The 19,908-nt window shown below is 44.2% G+C and overlaps 1 protein-coding gene across 2 annotated transcripts in view; it reads left to right on the plus strand.

Annotated features, from left to right (window-relative positions):
* UTS2B (urotensin 2B) overlaps window positions 1-17,890 on the plus strand; it is a 140,160-nt gene extending 122,270 nt beyond the window's left edge. For both annotated transcript variants that reach the window (XM_069212777.1, XM_069212776.1), the window contains exons 3-5: window positions 12,044-12,081; window positions 14,339-14,432; window positions 16,560-17,890. In XM_069212777.1, the coding sequence (XP_069068878.1) occupies window positions 12,044-12,081; window positions 14,339-14,432; window positions 16,560-16,585 (158 nt within the window). In that variant the 3' untranslated portion in view covers window positions 16,586-17,890. The remainder of the gene's footprint in view (window positions 1-12,043; window positions 12,082-14,338; window positions 14,433-16,559) is intronic.
* Window positions 17,891-19,908: the final 2,018 nt, after the last annotated feature.

The following is a 19,908-nucleotide window of genomic DNA, read 5'->3' on the forward strand; positions in this document are numbered from 1 at the left end:
AGAGCTTGTTTCAATTGTAGGTATTTCCCCTTTTGAGAGCTAGGGAGTTGAAATTCTATCTGAAGCATCCTAAAGGTTTTAAGATCGCCTTTTAAAGCGAATAAATGATCCAGCATTAGAATACCTGCTCTCTCCCGTGTATCCCAGGAAATTGTCTGTTTCCCTATTCTAATATCAGCGTTATGCCATATGGGAGCCTTATTATGTAGCATCGGATTACTCCTAAAGAGTTTGTGGGCGTGTATCCAAATCTTAAGCATAGACTGAATAATAGGGTTTGAAGTTTGTAAAGCAGGCAATTTATGAGTATAAAACATTTGCAAACCTGAAGATGCCTGTAAAGTTTGCCTTTCAATGAGAACCCATAGTGGGGGGTCATCCTGTCTTGGCCAAAGATAAACCAATTGAGATAAATGGAGGGCTGTATAGTAATGTTCAATGCATGGTAAACTAAGGCCACCAGATCACCTGTGAGCAATCAGTTTGGAGATTTTGAGTCTAGGTCTCAGAGATCCCCAAATAAAGGTTTTAATACCTTTGTCAACGTCTCGCAGTATTGATATTTTAACTGTCAAAGGTAACATACCTAAAACATATGTGAAACAAGGCATTATAATCATTTTCACTGCCTGGACTCTACCCCAAAAAGGACAGGTTACGATGGGACAATTTTTCATATTCTGACTTCGTTTTAGCAATGAGTGGATCTAAGTTATCTTGAATCATACGTTCTAAACCTGTGTTGATATAAATACCTAGATACTTCAGGCGATCCGCTTCCATTGAAAATTGTAGCCTAAGATAGCTGCTTTTGTTGTGCCCCGGGACAATGGGAGAGCTTCACTCTTATTCCAAATGACTTTGTATCCAGAAATGTTTGAGAAGCGAGAAATAGTAGACATGAGTGCCAAGAGTGAAGTAGGTAGATCCGTAAGTGTGAGTAATATGTCATCCGCGTATAGAAGTAGTTTGAGATGCCCGCTGGTGTAGGAATGCCTGCAATTTGTGACCACCGTCTTATTCCAGCTGCCAGTGGTTCAAGTGCAAGAAGAAATAAGAGGGGCGATAAAGTGCAACCCTGGCGGGTACCTCTTTGCACTAAAAAGGGTTTTGCAAGGAAACCCCCACAATTCACTTGTACAGATGGTCTCTTGTATAACCATTTAACCTTAGAGATAAAATCATTACCTAATCCTAACCTATGCAATGTACGGAACATATATATCGATTCAGTGCGGTCAAAGGCCGTCTTTGCATCTAAGGATTATGCTACTCTGTCTTTTCCAGCATTCTTTGGAAAACCAAAGTATGTGAGCCAAAGTGCAGAGATGGCTACGAGAGTTTCTGCCTGACATGAATCCAACTTGAGAATTATGTATGAGTTTAGAGATAACTTGTTTGAGTCTTTAGGCAAGAATGGTGGCTAATAGCTTTGAGTCTGTATTCAGAAGAGAAATCGGATGATAGTTACTGTAGTATAATGGATCTTTCTCAGGTTTCGGAAGGACAGTTATGATAGCTTTATTTGAGAGTGAGAAGAGACTACCAGTTTCCTCTGCTTCTTTATAAGCCTCATAAAGGGCATCTATTGCTTGTGGTTTTACCCAACGGTAAAATTCCCCAGGAAAACCATCTTCTCCCGGTGCTTTATTGTGTGGGAGACTGGAGATTGCTCGCGCAATTTCACCCTTTGTTATTTCGCCCGCCAGTATGAGCCGGTCCTGTTCATTGAGACAGGGGAGTGTTATTTTATCAAAGAATTCCTGTTCTTTGAGGAGGTCATCATCAACTTCTGAACTATATAACTTGGTAGAATAATCTCCAAACGTATTAGCTATTGCTTGAGTCTCAGTTATTAGTTTACCCTCAGGGTTATATATAGCTGGAATAGCTGTCATAGCTTCTCGCTGTTTTAATCGTGCCGCTAGTAAACGGCCTGCTTTTTCTCCTTGTTCGTAATTGCGAGCCTTAAGTCTACATAGCATATATTCTGCTTTGGAAGTATATAGTGTATTAAGTTCTATCTTAACTTTTTCCAATCTGCATCTGGAAGCTTCAGTTGGATTACTAAAATGAGTATGTGTCAGTGTTTTGATAACATTTTCCAAAATGGCTTCTTGTTCTATTCTGCATTTATTTGTTATTGAGGAATCCCTCATAATTTTCCCCCTAATAGTAGCTTTTGTGGCTGCCCATAAGATTTGTGGAGAAGAAACTGAGCCTTTGTAATCTTTCATATAAGTAGTCAAATGTGATTGTAATTGTGACTTTTCTGCCGGTAGTTTGTAGCAAGATATGTTTAGTCGCCATGGTTTCCTACAAGGGATGTTTAGACCGCAATCAAGCAGGAGACTGATAGGAGCATGATCTGACAGTGCACTTTCTAAAATATCACAATCTAGTACTTGTGGTGTAATAGAATGTGAAATAAGGAAGTAATCTATTTTAGAATGGGAATCATGTACTGTTGAGTGATATGTAAACCCCTTATCTGACGGATGTAGTAAATACCAGATATCGATCAAACCATGATCTTCTCTGATGTCTCCCATTATGGTTCCATCCCTACCGTGATTTATGTCCAGGGAACCGGTTCTGTCCAAGATATCATCTGGGGCAAGATTCCGATCGCCTCCCAAAACTATTCTGGAAATTCCCATTTCTGTTAGAATTCTATTTAGATGAAGGAAAAAGGGGGCTTTAGTCCCAACAGGGGCATACATGGAACCCACTCCTAATATATTATTACCAACTGTAAGCTTGGCTAAAAGAAATCTATCATCCTCATCTGACCATGACTGTAGTATTTGGCATTGCAGTGATTTCCGTATTAGACGGCTACACCACTTTTCCTAGTTGTAGTGTGGGATGTAGCATCTCCTGATATGTGAGAAGGGGATTTGCAGCTGTAAAGAATCTGGCCTACCCAATCTCGTCTTAATTTTTCTTATTCCATATCAGATAGATGAGTCTCCTGGATGAGAGCAATGTCAGTATATCTGGAGGCTAAATAGGAAAGAATTTTCTTCCTTTTAATGTAGCGAGTACAGCCATTGACATTGAGAGAGACAATTTGCATAGGACTTGTCATGATGCTGACTGGAAAGGTTAGAGTATATTTGTACTGTGTGAAACTGGGTCAATATGCTAAAAAAGGGAAGAGGTAGTAGATAAATTATATGGTAATGTGATAATGGAAACCTACTGGAGGAAAAAAAAAAAAACTATCTGGAGTATAGTAAACCTGAAACCAATATGTGGAACTATAATCATAAAATATCATTAACATTAAACTCTAAATAGTGTACGTACACTGTTCTAAGTGCTAGAATGTAAAAGAACACTGCAGATTAAAGAATATGTATCTTTCGTCGGCGGGTCTAAACCTCAATTCGAAACCCAGACTCTGCAGGGGAGGAAAGGAAAACCCATCATGGTAAACAGATTATGAGAAAACCACTCCATGGAGTTTTAAAATCCATCCAAGAGAAAATCTGCATATACAAATACAGTAGGAAATTTACGTGGTTATTGAACAACAATATATGAGGATCGGAAATAAATCATATCCATCAGAATGAATAACTGCAGTAAATCAGTAATAACATTAGATTAATACATAGCATGTATAAATATACTCATCTAGCTGGAAGAAGTGATAGAAGGTTGAGCATCAGTTACTTTATTTAAAGACGTGGGTGACTTGAGAGGTGATCTCGATTTGTCTCTAGGATTTTCCTGTGTGAGTGACTTTACGCAGTGGACTTCTTTATCTCTGTCAAACTGTTTCTTAAAGGTACGGACGTGTAATCTACCGGTACGATGGCTTCATGGATCATTCTGAAATTGAAGCGGACTATTCATAGATGTTTTGTTCTGGGGTGGTGGTGTTGAGTCCATATGTTGGGCATCCAAACTGTCCAGGAAGCGTACCAGATCCTCAGGCTCTGTGTAATCCCTTGATTGCCCAAGCATTGTGATCCACATTGTAGCAGGTTCTAAAAGACCATATTTGATATCCCATTTGTGAAGTCTTGGCCTAAGCTGCAGGAACGCTTTTCGTTTGGCATTGGTTTCAGTGGAGAAGTCTGCAGCAATAAATACTTTATGGTCTTCCAAGTCATACAGACCATGTTTACGAGCAGCTGTTAATATTTGGCGGACCTGTTCATGACGTAAGAGGCATGCTATAATCGGTCTAGGTCTAGATTCAAGAGTTTAAGTTGAAGTTGTTGATCTAATTCTGTGAGCTCTCTGCACCTCAAGAGGGTGCTCAAAAGATATGTTCAGTAGCCGCGGTATTAATGTTAGTAGCAAGTTCTTCACATCATTATTGACTTCCAGTTTTTCTGGAATTCCATAAAAACAAATGTTATTTCTTTGGGCCCTGTCTTCCAAATCTATAACTTTTTGTTTTAGGTGCCAGATATCTGGACCTCAATACTCTGCATTTTTCCATCCATAGATCCCAATCCCTGCCCCACGGCAGAGATCTTTTTTAAAATATGGTCCATAGAAGCAAAGTCTAGTGGGACAATGGTAGACGTGCCTGGAGGTACAGTGTTCCCTACTCTTTGTGTAAACCAAGGGTTTCTATTAGATTTGCCACTGTCCATACTGTTATACTTCAATACAGCTTAGTAATCAGATATGGTATCCAATTGACTCACAAAGTGGATAGATATTAACACTATAAATGGTGACAGACATCTGGGAGTTTAAAATTATGGCTTTATGTTTTCAAGCAGGCATCGCTGAAAAACAGCGCATCAGAAATGTTGTACAGTTTTCGCCTGCCTATCCAAATTCACTTTACCCTCTCTGCTGATAGGAATTCTGTTGTTTATTTAATTTCGTAGTAGAGTCTGAATTGTCAAATTTAGAGAAATACCTCAGAAGTGAAAGCTTATATGCTTCTCATACAGCAGCCTTTCGACATTCAAGGAAAGGAATTTCACATATCTTTTCAGAAACTGTCTGTGTTTCCTGATAGAGTGAGTAATTTTCACAAACTCTTTCAGCTGTAGGAACGGTGTACAACACTCCCTTGCCAAACTATATTTACGCCACACACCAGTAGACAAGAAATTCCTGCGCTTACATAATCACGTAATGGATCCTGAACAGTTAAGTGACGAGAAGCACCTCAGAGTTGAGAGTTCTCATATGCTTCTCTTACAGCAGCCTTTTCACTTATCTCACAAGCAGCTGGCTGTGTTTCCTGACAGAATTAGTCTTTGCCACAGACTTCTAGACTTTTAAAAAATAATGACTGAATGCTTTCAGACAGGTGTCCCTGAGAACCAGTGCATCAGAAATAGCTCACATCTTTTGCCTGCCTATCAAAATTTGCTTTACACCCTCTGCGGATAGGAATTCCAGCATTTACTTAATTGGTAGCAGACTCTAAACTGTCAAATGAAGAGCAATACTTCAGAAGTGAAAGTTCATGTGTTTCCCCTACAGCAGCCTTTCACCTCTCAAGAAAGGGAATTCCACTTATCTGTTAAGAAACTGGCTGTATTTCCTGACAGAATGAATATCTTTCACAGGCTCTCTCAGCTTCAGAAATGGTGTACAACATTCACTTTCCAAACTCCATTTGCTCCACACACTCTGCTGACAAGAAATTCCTGTGCTCACACATTCACATAATGGAGAGTGAACAGTTAAATGAAGAGAAAATACCTCTGAGTTGAGAGTTGTCAGAGGCTTCCCTGTGCTGTGTGGAGAGTTCAACCAAAGGCCAACAGTAACTTAATTCCCCTGGTGCAGTTTAAACAGAAGAAAGCCCCTGATCTCTTCAGCAGCTGACTCTGTGTCCTGACAGAAAGTGTTGTTCTTTGCTCAGCTGAGGGGCCCTGTTCAGGTGATTTGCAGCCGGGCTTCAATTAAGAACTATCCTCTCTCACTTCAGAAATAACTTCAGAGTTATGTGGCTGTTATCACATGTATATTTCCTTTCATTCTGGCTCTAAGGAGGCTTTTTGACAGCTATTTGGGTAATTCTTCCATTTCAGACGGCCAGACTCCGCCCCCCTTTTTTCACTGTCACTGTTTGTTTTATTGATGAGTTTGATGTTTACTGTTCGTTTTATGAAATGTGTTCTAAGTTTATTATTTTTTATTATATAGTCTTAATTTTAAATGTCATTGAGTTTTAGTTTTTGAAGGTAAATATTATACTCCCTCACAAGTTTATGCTTTTTCCTCATTATTAGTAGATTGGAGTTACAATAATAATTCTGACCCCTCCTATGTTTGGACGGTCCCCAATGCCTGTTGGACTGGAGTAACAATCATATATTTGCTCCATACTGTGTGCATTTTCCCAACTGTCTGTTTGACTGGACTTAGATTAGTACATCTGATGCCCTGGCTCCTCACATCTATTATTTTTTAAACTAATTAATTCGTTTCTAGCAATGTAAATACAGTAGTGCATTTGAATAAGTTTTTTCTTTCCTTTTTTGTAATGTTTTTGAATTGGAGTCTGGTTACTATTTTTTCTTTCATTCAATATTTTCATAGCTAATATTTTGATGTTATTTATTTGAAAAATATAGATTTTAGAAACGTTTTTATTTCACTTTTTATTTTTTAATTATTTTCTAGTATGTTAGTCTTTGACAAATATTAGGTTTAGTCACTTATTTGTAAAATGTATTGTGACAGTTTTATAATTATATAGCATATTTTTAAATGTGCCTTTAAATATCATAATACTTATACACATGTCTATTATGCTTTATTGTGTCATGTAGGTCTCTGATCTTATATTTTGAAATTATACTGAATACATATTTTAGTTGATACATTTCTGCTTTTTTCAATATCTTTTTAACAGTTATTTTAAACTTACTTGTGGTTAAATGAATACATGTTATAGAAATTAATAAATTATTTTTACATATTTAGTAAAATGTTCACACACATATATATATATATATATATATATATATATATATATATATATGTTACAATAAAGGTAAATGCATGTAAATACATATATTTGCCTATGTAAAATCAATACTTTGGTCCACAATATTATTTTATACTCAGTATTGCTGTACTTCGCATTGCAAGTATGTAAAATCATTATTCTGTTGCTCAATATATTTTGTCTGTGTTAATTTTGTGGCGATATTCTGTCATGCAAGGGTTGTCTCACCCCAGGTCTTGAACTCTCTAGGTACCCTTTAAACCTCTAGATAAAAAACACCAGATGGTCCTCCAAGCTTGCATGGCAGTGGGTCAGCAGCATCCCCTCTCTGATGCCACAGCTTGGAGGGGGAGAGGAAAAGCCTCTGGCTACATGTCTCTGACACTTTCCTGTCAATAGGGTGAAAGCTGGTCCTCAGAGAAGCTGACCTTCCCAAGTAGTGGTTTTCTTTTCATCTCAGGAAGATGCCTTTCTCTGTGTAAAGTATTGTGGATGATTCTGGTGATGCCAGGAGATCTGCTCTCTTCCTCAATGTGAGCCACCTGTGGTGGTGCCTACTCAGGATATATGCCCCCCCACACCAGGACCTCAGTTTTACCTGCCAACACAAGCGATTCTGGGCCCCATCCTCCTTGGATGGACTCCGGAGATTCTCCACTTAGAGGTCTGACCTTATGTCCTTGCCCAGGCCTGAGAGTATGGAGGTCTGGAGGGAGACATAAGCCCCATGCCCTCTGGCCTGTACAGGGTCAAAGGGAGGTGGGTGTCGAACACTGCGTTTCATGAGTCCAACTGGGCATCATGAGAGCTATGGGCAGTATGCAGAAAGACGGCACAGGCAAAGGAGGTGGCTGTTTCCCACCACCCTGGGAAACTCAGTATCACGTGGGGCCATTGAGGTACCAGCTTTAAGGGGCCACACTTGTCTTGAATGTATGCATCATGGTATTGTAAGAAGGGCATAATATACTTGGACCCCCAACAGCAGAAGTCATACCCACCTCCAAGAAGGCACATCAGAAATCGGTTCCTCTTTGGTTTACGCATGGATGTAGCCAATTTCCACATTTTTTAAAGTGAGTCCTGTCAGCAAATGGCCTTCTTAGGTAGGGTAATAGGTTATCCGGTATGAAACCAAGAGGTATTGCACTGTATATTATGTGAGAGACTCTAAAAGCTGCAATCTGTGTGTGCCTGTGTGTACTTATTGCTAATGACACTCAGATCTCCGAGCTGCCTGAGCTTACTCTACTCTGAATGCCAATCACAAAGGTGATGTCACACGTAGTGCTTAGTTTGCAAAACAATAAGTGCCAGGACCCTTGTTAGGCGGTCACAACAGCAAACAGCACTCATTGCCAGTGATGCCAATGTCAGTACCAACACAACTACTAACCGTCACAAAGCTACAAATGTGAGAATTTAGACTACTCCAGGCCCCCAACACTAACAATGGCTTGGGCATCAGGTAAAAGTCATTTTAATGTACATTGAATTAATAAAAGATTGTTGTGCTCATTTCTACATTAGACGGACAGCGCTACCATGTGGCAGACTGTCATAAGTGCTAGCATTGACAATTAAGTGCCGGTGCTGAGCACCGGTAATCACCGGCTCAAATTAAGCACTGAGACTCACACAAACCTACCAGCCACATTCTTTCTTTGGCTTACATACAACCAAACTACCACTGTGGGAGTGTGGGGCAGAGCCAACAGCTGAGGGGTGAGATGTTGAGGGATGTTTGTGACACAAATAAGACGCAGTGTCAAGAACAGAAAGAAAGCACCAAAGGGAGTAAAATAGATGATGCAAACCAAAATAACTGAACGAGCACTACCAAAATGTAAAGTAGGAATGCTTAACTTTTGAAATATTTTATGTTAAAAAGACAGAAGAATTGCCAGATAGTGCTTGAGGAAGTTCTTGAGGAAGTTGCCCGTTGACCCATATCATGTTTGTTGACCTGGTTAGTTGGAATCCTCATCCCTGGAAGGAAGACACTTCTCCGCCAAGTCACGGGTTTATAAAACACCCTCATAGTTCCCATAGTTCCTCACGATGGAATGTGGAGGAGTATGCACACCTCCTCATGTCTGCGCATAGGATGGAAATCCCCCTCTGTGCACACCTTGTGCGTGCCGGAATGTCAAACTCTCACCCGTGGGGACAGGCCATGCAGGGGGTTTCCTGAGGGGGGTCAGCATCACCCTCTGCTCTTCTGAAACATGTCTTGTGGGGCCACGCAGGGGTTTTCCCGAGGGGGGTCAGCATCAGCCTCTGCTCTTCTGAAACATGTCTTGTGTGGTGACCAGGCCTCGGAAAGTCCCTCCACCAGGATGTGCACAGGAAGCTTTGTGGCCTGTGTGTGCAGAGAGAGACACAGCCAGATGCTCGTCACTTGCAAGCCTGTGGCTGAAATACATTCTCTACTCCCACACAACGCAGATAAAGGCACTAAATGGCAATTCATGTACCATTTGTGTTTCCATCTCGCAACATAACACAGCATCCTTGAGAATCCAGTGGGGGTACCGCAGGCACACTTTGACAAGTGTCCCAAAACATGACTGTGACCCCACAAAGTCAGCAGTCCAATGTTATAGGGAGACGAGTGGCCTGGAGTCACAAGAGGTGAGGTCCACTTCTGAACCAGTGGGATGCTAAATTCATATCCAGGGTCGTGTGAGGTCACAGAAAGGAACTTTGAAAACTACCACCTGCCAACGGGGTGTATTACGTATATGAAATGATGCGGCTCACGAGGATCCTTCCTGGTGCCGGGAGTGGCACCCACGCCCTCCACACTACAAAAGCCTCCACTTGGCATATTTACAGAGACCTTGGACCTGATTTAGATATTGGCGGAGGGGTTACTCCATCACAGCAGTGACAGATGTCCCGTCTGCAGAAATCGAAATCTGGTTATTTCCTATGGGATTTAGATTTTGGCAGATGTGATATCCATCAGCAATTGTGATGAAGTACCCCCTCCGCCAACATCTAAAACAGACCCCTGGGGCCTGATTTAGAGTTTGGCGGACACATTACTCCGTCACAAATGTGCCGGGTACTCTGTCGGCCATGTTACGATCCCTAGAGGCAGTAAACGTTGTGACGGAGAAACTACCAACCAATATCTGAATCAGGCCCGAGTCTGAACTTCCTGCCCACAGCAGAGATCTCTCCTTCCCCTTCCCAGGTTCTACACAGATGTTGTGGGTCCCTGCAGAAGACTGTCCTCATGGGGCGCCATCTTGCTTCTGACACCAATGGTGTAAGTGAAAACAATGTCACAGAGCCTACAACCACTCCTGATGAGTGTTGGTTCACCACGTGGTGTACTCTCGGCTGCACTACTCCCAGGGGCGTTTCGAGACCGACTGCCATCTTTGGGAAACACACAGTAATATTACCCAGGATTTGCACAGAGGCAAAGCAGAATTCCATCCTGTGCCGAATAAATGTGCATTGATAATGCCAATCTCTTAAGAGACACTACCCAGGTGGGCTGTCAAGCACTATACATGCAAAATGAGTGGACCGGTAAGGGCAGAAATGAGATGGGCGGCAGGATAGTGTGTATATAAAAAAGAATTACCCTGTAGGGTGTTCTGCATCTGCATAGAATATAATAATTTATAAAGCACACATTCAACCTTGAGTCTGTTGGCACTGAAATAACACATGTTCATTGTTTCTTGGCATTCATTTTACCAACCATGGAAAGATGAAAGTCTGAGCGCACATGCTGAGATTTGAGTCTGTGATCATGAGACAAGTGAGGATACCAGTAGGGAACATTGATACTCATTTTATCAACCACAGAAGGATGAAATATTGAGTGAAGGTGCTGAGATTTGAACCTGTGACCATGAGGTCAAAGAAAGATTCATGGGGCTGTATTATACAAAATGCCCTGGTGGTGAAGCGGGCATTTGCACCCTCTTTGTATGCCCCCGGGGCACTTTAGTATTACAGAAGGGGCCGCAGACACCTGTGCGGCCCTTTCTGTAATATAGATAGCGCTGGTGCACATATAACTCTAGCGCTGTCATCAGAGGGCATTCGCTCATTGGCAGGGGGGTGCGGCCCCACACACATGAGGGAATCTCCTTGCCTCTGCACCCGTGCCGTATTATAGACACAGGCACACAGGGATGGACGTTCTCAGGAAGTGTACTGAGGGTGTGCCACAGAAAGATGGCCACTGTTGTTGCACCCCCTGACTACAACCCTCTGAAACAACCCTCTGGAGGGGAGAAAGAGGTTCCATGGGCCCCTCAAACATCCCCCCGCAGGGGGTGCAGTCACTCACTGCACATTACTGCAAGGGATCGCTCATCCCTCCTAAAAGTGCCGGTGGGTTGCCGACTGCACAGGGAAACACAGAGCGGCTGCTTCAAAGCTGATTCGTATTTCACTTGAATGCGCTGCCCAAAGTCCAGGGCCAGTTTGCCGCTGCCCCGAGGCAGCAAAGTCTTTCTAATATGCTACACTGTCCTTGCTTGTGCGGGATGCAAATAACGAAAATGCTGTGTGTTTGTAATACGGCCCCTGGAGTAGGCGCATTACACCACTGAGACACCAACCCTCGACGACTCGGCAATGGAAGCTCCCCCGCAACTCACTGTTCATGTGTCCGACTTTCAGTCCGGGACAGGGAGGCACTGAATGGCATCCTGGACTATGCTTAGGGAACAGGAGGAGCTGCTGGTTGTACGATCAGCTCATTTAGAAAGCAGTTTAAATGTTTTTTGAGTGCAGGTTTCTAGTTTTTTCTGCATTGTTTAACTTGTCTTTGCCAGCTGTGCTGATAAGTGCTTGTCTTGTTTACTCGTTACTTTAAACTCTTGTAAACTCAGTGAGAAACTTAGAAAAGAGACTGTCTTCCTGCGAGGGGGGTGATCTTCGACTGGAAGAAGCTCGCATAATTAAGTAGTGTTTCCACTTTCCTCCACTTTCCCTCCTCTGTGATTTTTTTCTGATATTTGAGATCCATTTCCCCTTCCATTAAAATTCTGTTATCAGCGTATGTTTGGCTGAACACAGAGGTAGAAAGAATTCAACTCTTGCTAACAACTGTTCTTGTTTTTGCAGAAGTGGAAATGGCGAACAAACTGGAACAGCTCGAACAGGTTAGTCTGCAGCAGAGCTGGGTTTCTGTGTCAGATGCTGGGGAAAAAGGGCCATATGTACGAACACATTTTCCCATAGAGACAGAATGGGTAAAACCCTTTGCTACATCTGGCACAAAGTTATGTTCACTTTGTGAGCGAGCAGTGCCTAACGTGTCCCCCGGGTGAAAGAAATGGCTCCTGGCACTCAGTTTCAAGGACCAGGACTTATTTTACATAACCCAACTTTCACCAAGATGGAGAGAAAGCAGAAAAGGGAAACCCAATAAGGACCAGAAAGACATAGCGCAGAGGCAAAGGGACAGCAAGGAAAGATATGAAATCAACGACAAAGGGATAAAAGGACTGAACACACCTCGCAAGAGTGACATGAAGCAAGAAGAAGTCTAGGGTGGTGTGAGAAAGTGGCATAAGGCGGTGGCGTAAAGAAACTTGAGGTGGCCCCCCTGCGAAGAACATGAAGGGCCCCCCTCAGGACTCATTCAGCAGCTCTCTGGCCAGGGTGCTGTGCTGAGGGCCCCCTCGCCCCTCGCCAGGGTGCTGTGCTGAGGGCACCCCTGGAGCTCAACCTCCCCCACTGCCCCTGCACTGCAGGGACTGTGGGGGCCTTTGTTACGGACTTGGCATAAGGTGCTCTCAAAATTAGGCAGTCTCGGTAATTGGCAACAATGGCATTCAGCAGAACAATAACTTTTGGACCCTGCATTTTTTGCTAATGAAGCTCTATTTACATTTTTTGGAATATAAATTAAAATTTGACAAATTCTCTCCTGCGATTGTATAGTTCACTCTAAAATTAGTCAACAAAAAAATGTCAGAGTGGGTCTGTGTATTGTGTAGCATTGTTCATCGAGGCCAGGGGCTCTGTCAGATGTACAGGATGCAAAGAATTCGTTTTTAGATTAAATTATATCCGTTTACCTTACCTGGAGAGCCTTAAATCCTGGCTTGTGTCCAGCCTTTGCTAACAATGGACACCCCTTACAAGAAACAGTAAGCAGCTTTTGATTACTAGGAGGCGGTAACTGCATGTCCTGGGTGGGTGTAAACCAGGACGCGCTTGCACACAGGAGCACTCAGTGTGGGAGCTAAGACTGAACTGGGGGCCGAGTCGCGTCTGCTCTTGCAAGAGGTAGCGGGTGGTCAGGGGATAGGAGTGATAGTCTCTTGTTCGCCAGGCATCTCTAAAGCTCATCCCCTGCATCCTGTTTAGAGTGATCATGATGGTCAGCCATGGAATCTGCAAAAGAGCTCAGTGGCTGTTCTCAGCATTTCCGTACTCCAATATGAGACCTTCTGTGGGAGTGACGTGGCGGGTGAGGATTATTTTAGAGCGCCTGTGAACACATGTCAAGGGTCGGTTTCCACCAGATGTGGAGTGGCCCCGACGGAAGGCTAGGGAGTTGCTCTGCAGGCCAGTGAGCCCGTAGATAGCCCTGTTGGCCAGAGTGGCTTGTTGTTAATGGCTGCCAGCCCTGTGAGCAGACCCCAAAAGAAGAAGAAACGCAGACGCCATGTTGGTAAGGTTAACAGTAAGTGTATGAGACAATATTCCGGAACCAGGAGCAAGTCTGTAAAACTCCAGAGGCTCGGTTTCCTGTGTGTCCCATGTTTGTCTGACCAGGACGTTCTGCCGCTTTAAATGCAAAGGTACATATTTAACTTTTTAAGTAACAGTGGAGTTTTGTGGAGCCACTGGGTAGAATAGGGTCGACTGGCCTATAGGGCAACCAGGCAGTGCCCGCTGGGCTGGTCTGACAGATCAGTGTCTGGGCTGTTTTTTAGCAGTTTGTGGGCCTGCCTTATGGCCAGGTGGGCTGGATGTTACTATTGATTTCATTAATTTTACCACAAACATTGCTGCAAAGCATGAAGTCTCCCATGTCTTGCGAAATACTCATACAGCATGTCTTTACATGTTCAAAACTGGCCGGATTTTCAAACCTGGCCCATTGTTTAGCTACTTGGTTGATTAATTTTGTTTTAGTACCGGTACTAGTTTTTTCCCAGTGTGACCTTTGGGGTAGACTTGTCTGTGTTCCCCTTAGCCTTTCCTCACACAATAGTCCCTGCTGATCCTATCTGAGATTTGGTTAGACTCAGGTCTTGCTGTGCCTGTATCCTTGGCTGTAGATTCACTGCCCTGTGTGTTCCGTGGATGTAGATTCACTGCTCTGTGTGTTCCTTGGCTGTAGATTCACTGCTCTGTGTGCTCCTTGGCTGTAGATTCACTGCCCTGTGTGTTTACGTTTAACAGCTGGAAAGGCTGAAGGAACATCTTCTTCAAGGGAAATCTCCTGAGGCTCCCTATGGTATCCAGGACTTGTCGCCGTCACATCCCAACAAACGAGGTGGGTGCTCTCGGTGAAGTGGTCTCATCTGTACTCAAGGCCCAGAGGGTCACTATGTTCCATCATGTACCATACACAGTCATTCTTTGGTAGTGAGCTATTGAGTCAGGAAAGCCACTAGATAAAATATGATAGAGCGTGCACGTCCACCTCGGGTTGCAGATCTTAACTGTGCGCCCTGATCACTGTGCATCGGAAGTTTGCAGATCCACTGTGTCCGAATAGTGACTACAAGAAGTCCTAGCTGAAGATATCCTCCACCCTCCCTCACATGTAAGAAGGATAGACCTTGGTTTGAGAGCTTTGCAGATGGTTCGAAGACCCACAAAGAATGGACCTGCCTATTGAGAAATCTAAAGATCCATTGACTAGAAAAGGTTTATCAAGAGCCAGAAAGCTGTTCCTCCTGTCAGTTCACAGGCCAACTACTCCTGGTGTATGACTGACTCTCACCCAGCTCTACCAGCCCTTCGAAGAGCCTGTAAATACATCACTGCGACTCACTGTCATCCACCCTGACACCTATCTCCACAGATCGGTCCATACATTCTTCTCTCTGCACGCTTGCACTCTGTCCTCTGTCCCCTTCTCACCTGGTACGGCAGGGTCTGCACACTCCTTTCTTGCCTCCTGACTCTCTAAGGTGAGCTCTCTATCTAAAGACACATTATACGAACCAGTCTGCGGGCTTCTCTGTCGTTTGCCGGGGAGGCTGTTGGGAGTTGGTTCTGGGTACTCAATGCACTCATTGTAGACTAACTTATTTTCTCTAAATATGGAGGTGTATTGGTAATCATTGGGTTTGGAGGGGAGATGCTGTGCACCCTGGGCTTCTCTTTACTCTTCCTCCCATCTTCGACATTCATGGCAGAAACTCTGTAATCTGCCTTCATTTCAATGTCTTACTGTGGGACAGGATCTTGCAGTGGAATCCCCCAGGTAAACCCACCCCTCCACCGCTGTTGGTTGCACCAGTCCACTGCAGAAAAACAATCAAAGGGTTTAAACTGGGGTAGCAGTAAGTTGTCAAAAGGGGGGGAATAATGTAGTGTGCTTTTGAATTCACCCTGAATTAGACGGATTTAGAAAGTGCTGGAGTATTGAACGTGGCACAGACTGAAACAGACTAGGGGATGCTGGGAGAAGGAGAGACAAGTGAAAGGTCATTAAGTTTGCATGATTGTACGGAGGCTCACGAGGGTCATTGTTTCCTTCAATGCTTCATTATCAGTCTTGTAAAGCCAAACTAGCTATCAGTCCAAATGGAACATGAGTGTATAAGCAATTCATAAGCAAAAGTCTTCACTGTTTGGTTACTAGCACTCGTGTACACGTGGGTCTGTAGACCAACATCTCATGTCACAGTATTTCATGGGAGGTGTGAAAGATGTAAGCTGTTAGAAGTGTAAAATACGTGCATCAGTGTGACATCACATTTAGTTGAAAGCTATGGTGGCGTAAAACCATAGCTAATGTGACTCCAGCAGGAACCTGGAGAACTTGCAGGAACACGATTCATATTTAGCACCAGAAGCACTTTCAGGTGCAACAATCAACTGAAATGTAGTGTCTCCTTTAGGAACCAGATGGACCTCCACTGTAACATCTGAATTTGATCTGTGTACAAAAGTAATTATCAGTGACATTGCATATGGGCTGTTGTTGAACCCGTCCCCCGTGTTCAAAGGTACACTATATGTTAGCAAGAAAATGAAACACTGCATCATGCAAGGCAACATTCCCCCATACCTCATCTTGAAAAACTCCTGACAGCACCTGGTAAAGTCATTTAAATACAAAAACAAGTAGATCATGTGACTCTAGTGACTGGGGAACGCCTTCTTGACGTCCCATCACCAAAACAGGAACCCAACTCGGACATGCTAACTATCCCTAAACTGGCCTTGATGGACACGCAATGGGAAGTCCATAAAAGCACATGAAAGCCAATGGCTGAAGGGGACTGACTCAAAGCCCACGGTTAACTGAACCTCTTATTGTAATTTTTAGAGCAGTTGAATAAATGAGGTCTTGGGGACAGCTCTGGTAGCCAGACATAAAAAAGCTTTTAAGGATAGGAGATGCTTTGCACCCTCAGTAACCTTTGCTTTTGTTCTTGTGTTGCAGCCTGCTTCTGGAAGTACTGTGTCTGAAGGTCCACTTCCACTCTACGGATCCAGTTCCATCCATGAGGCCTGTGCTTTCCGTGCATCCGATGACTGTGTCCATAGCTAAGCATTGACATAAAGGCGAATAGCTGCAAACTTATTTTTGTAAATCCTTCCTGATGTCTTTTGACTTTCTTTGTTTCTGTGTGAGTGAATGAACATGAAGGAACCACCACAAGTCACTTTCAGCTTTGGTCTTCTCTCTGGCCCAAAGTGTGCTTTGAACATAGGACTGTTAATTCCATGGTGTCACAAAGAGGCCACATTGTGGTACATGTTGTGCCTTTACAGGGACTCGCCCTCACTAGGCCCGGCAAAGGTTATGTTCATAGGTATCCTCAGTTCCTCCCAAGTATTAAACATTTCCTTTTCTAGTTTGAGTAACTCACCCAGGCCTGGTAGTAGACCTGCATTCCAGTACTAGCTGTGGTTTCCCTGTTATAGAATCTGGTACTCCAGGTAGCAGAAAGCAGAGGTCAGGCTACCTTCACCTTGCCTGACACTGAGAAAAGCCTGTACTCTCTTAGCCACAGACACCTGGGTCACATATTAGGTAACACCTCCACTGTCCCAGTTAGCGCCACCGTGCACCTTTAAACAGGTGCAAACAGGGACAGTGCACCCAATCACAATCAGTGGGCAGTGCACTAGTGAACCGCGGAGTGAAAACAACTGCTCTGTCTTTCACCTGCAACTCAAAGAGGGACAGAGATCACCCTCTAGGCAGGATCAGTGAGTGATTGTCCCCTCCTGCAGGTGGATGTCTAGCGGGTCCATGGGGTTTCCCACATCCAGAGGGCTACCCTCAAGGGGCGCACTGAGTTATCCACTTCTTTGTGGCGCACGGTCAATGCACTTCCTGACAGTCTCTTTGCCTCTGTGCACAGTTCACTACAACAGCAGGGGCGCAGAAGCTAAGCATTTCTCTTACATGATAGAACTCGGCGCTATGTGTACACCGGTGCTTTAGCGTTTCAAAAGGTGCTGCACGAGCATCAGCATTCTATAAAACATCAGTGCTCAGGTGGTGCAGAAGACGGGCACACATTCCTGTGCCCCAGGGCTACTGTCTGTGGTATGGACCCTGCTATGGTGCAATCTTCTATTTAGAGTAGACCAGCATTGAATTATCAACTGGGACTTAACATTAGACAACTGGATTCTAGTGCAGATGTTGAATGAATGTGTTACTCACACCTGCCATGTCACAACCTGGTATTTGGAAAAGATAAGATGTATGTCTAGGTGAGCTACTTAGGCCTAACACAAATAAACTGAGGTCTGTAAATACTGGGGTTCGTCTGAGTCTCATGTTTACTACAACTCACTATTTCGCCAGTGCCTCCAAAGCCTCGTCACAAAGACTAGGGGCAGCATCTATGGCAGAGTCACGCAGTGCCGCAAGTCACCTTGCTGTGCTGAACTGCAGGGCAGGGAAAGGCCAGGGATGTGCCGTACTTAAGGCACCACAGTGCATTCGCCTCCTTTCCCCTGCGCAGGCTCACAACGGGCAGCCTAGCATCAATGAGGGCGCCACTGTGTCATGTCCCAAGGGTGCCCTCGTTGCATGCAGGTCGGATTTTGTGCAGGAAGGGCATCTTCTTGCCCTAAAACAAACCCCAGAAGCTTTGTCCTCTTTCTATGTGTGCTGTGAAATGCAGCGCTCACACAAAGAGGAAACAACGAGGAGACGCATAGAGGTTTCTCCTCGTTAAGTCTCTCTTGGGTAAGAGAATCCTTTTGGTCCACTCCCATGTTTACCTGTTCTTGCAAATCTGGGAATGCGTCCAAATACATGGATGTTCTGTGGAAACACCCACACGTCACCCATGGAGACTCCTTTCTGGCGCAGGGTAATGCAACGTAATGATTTGCACTGCTTTAAGTCAGTCAAGATTTGAAGGTGGCCTTGCGTGGCTTCATAAATCTAATTTTTCATTTGCATCACTTGTCCACCCATTTGCATGGTACAATAGTGATACAAAGGGGCTCATATATATGCCCACGGGTCTTTTGACCAGGTGTGTTTCTTACAGTTTTGTCTCTTTGCTGTCATTCACTTCCTGAGAGGAAAGGTCAACGAGCTCTTGAGGGGTCCTCAGTCTCTTCCGTGGCTGCTCGCTCTATACCTCTGTGTCCATTCCTCCCCTTTGGTGAGGGTCCACGTGCTTCACCGGATAGAAAGTCACCACATCCCATCTACTCCTCTGCCACAGAGCCCTAATGGAGCCAGGGTTGGCACAGCGGAACAGCAGGTGCGGTGGCCATCGTGTGCTTTGGCGCCTGTCTGGGAGAAGTTGGAGGACAAACCACTTCAAAGGCCATTCCCTTATAGAACTGCCTGGTGTGGCAAAGCTTCCCTAGGTATTACAACAATAAACACTTTCACCTGTTGTCACACATCACAGGTGAGCCGGTTATAGACCAAATAAGGTTGATAAACACACAGGTGGGCCACAGGCTGATGAAACTTACACTTCAACGATCCACTGAAATGGCAGCATGTGTGCTGTGCTCCACCACAAATACAGCAGAGTCCACCAGACACACCTTAACAACCACAACACAAGCTAAAACGAGACACAATACCAACCCTACATCTCAGCATCCAAAGAAATCAATGCAATCGAAGAAACGATGCACCATTGTCACACTTTCACACAACCAGTAAAGTGGTAAAGGTGATACAGGTGATATAGTGTCCCTCTGAGCAAAAACGGGAAACGTCCTAAACAACACATCATGAACGACACAGACGTTTTCAACGCAAGAGTAACTACTCTTGCCTGAACAACCCATGGCTTTCTTTGTGCCTTAACTACGCATGTGCTGAAGTATGCATATGTGTCGTAAAGGCACCGAAAAAGCGATGCGTGGTTCAGGAGAGGACACAGTGAGGTAACTAGGGATCGGGCAGGGATTGGGGTGAGGAGTTTGGGTATTTTGTTTCAACGAATTAGGGTGGGGGGGCGGGGTATTTCTTTTTTTTTAAGGGCGGGTTTGAAGGAAGCATCGGGAGAGGATGCAGTGAGGTAAATGGGGTTGGGGCAGGGTTGGTGGATAGTTTTTAGTGGTGGGGTGGATTTAGAGCTTAAGGTGGGTGGGTAGTTTACTTAGGGGGAAAGGTTTTAGGGATCAGGGTGGGTCGGGGTAGTTTACTTTTTAGGGGTGGGGGTCAGGGTAATTTTTTTTTTAAGGTTCAGGGCGGGCAGGGGGTGTCAGGGTAGTTTTGTTTTATGAGGCAGGGGTAGGGGTCACTGTAGTTTTTTTTTAGGGTTCAGGGCAGGTGGGGGATCGGGGTACTTTAG

This window comes from Pleurodeles waltl, chromosome 11, assembly GCF_031143425.1.
Source record: "Pleurodeles waltl isolate 20211129_DDA chromosome 11, aPleWal1.hap1.20221129, whole genome shotgun sequence".
NCBI classification, from domain to species: Eukaryota; Metazoa; Chordata; class Amphibia; order Caudata; family Salamandridae; genus Pleurodeles; species Pleurodeles waltl.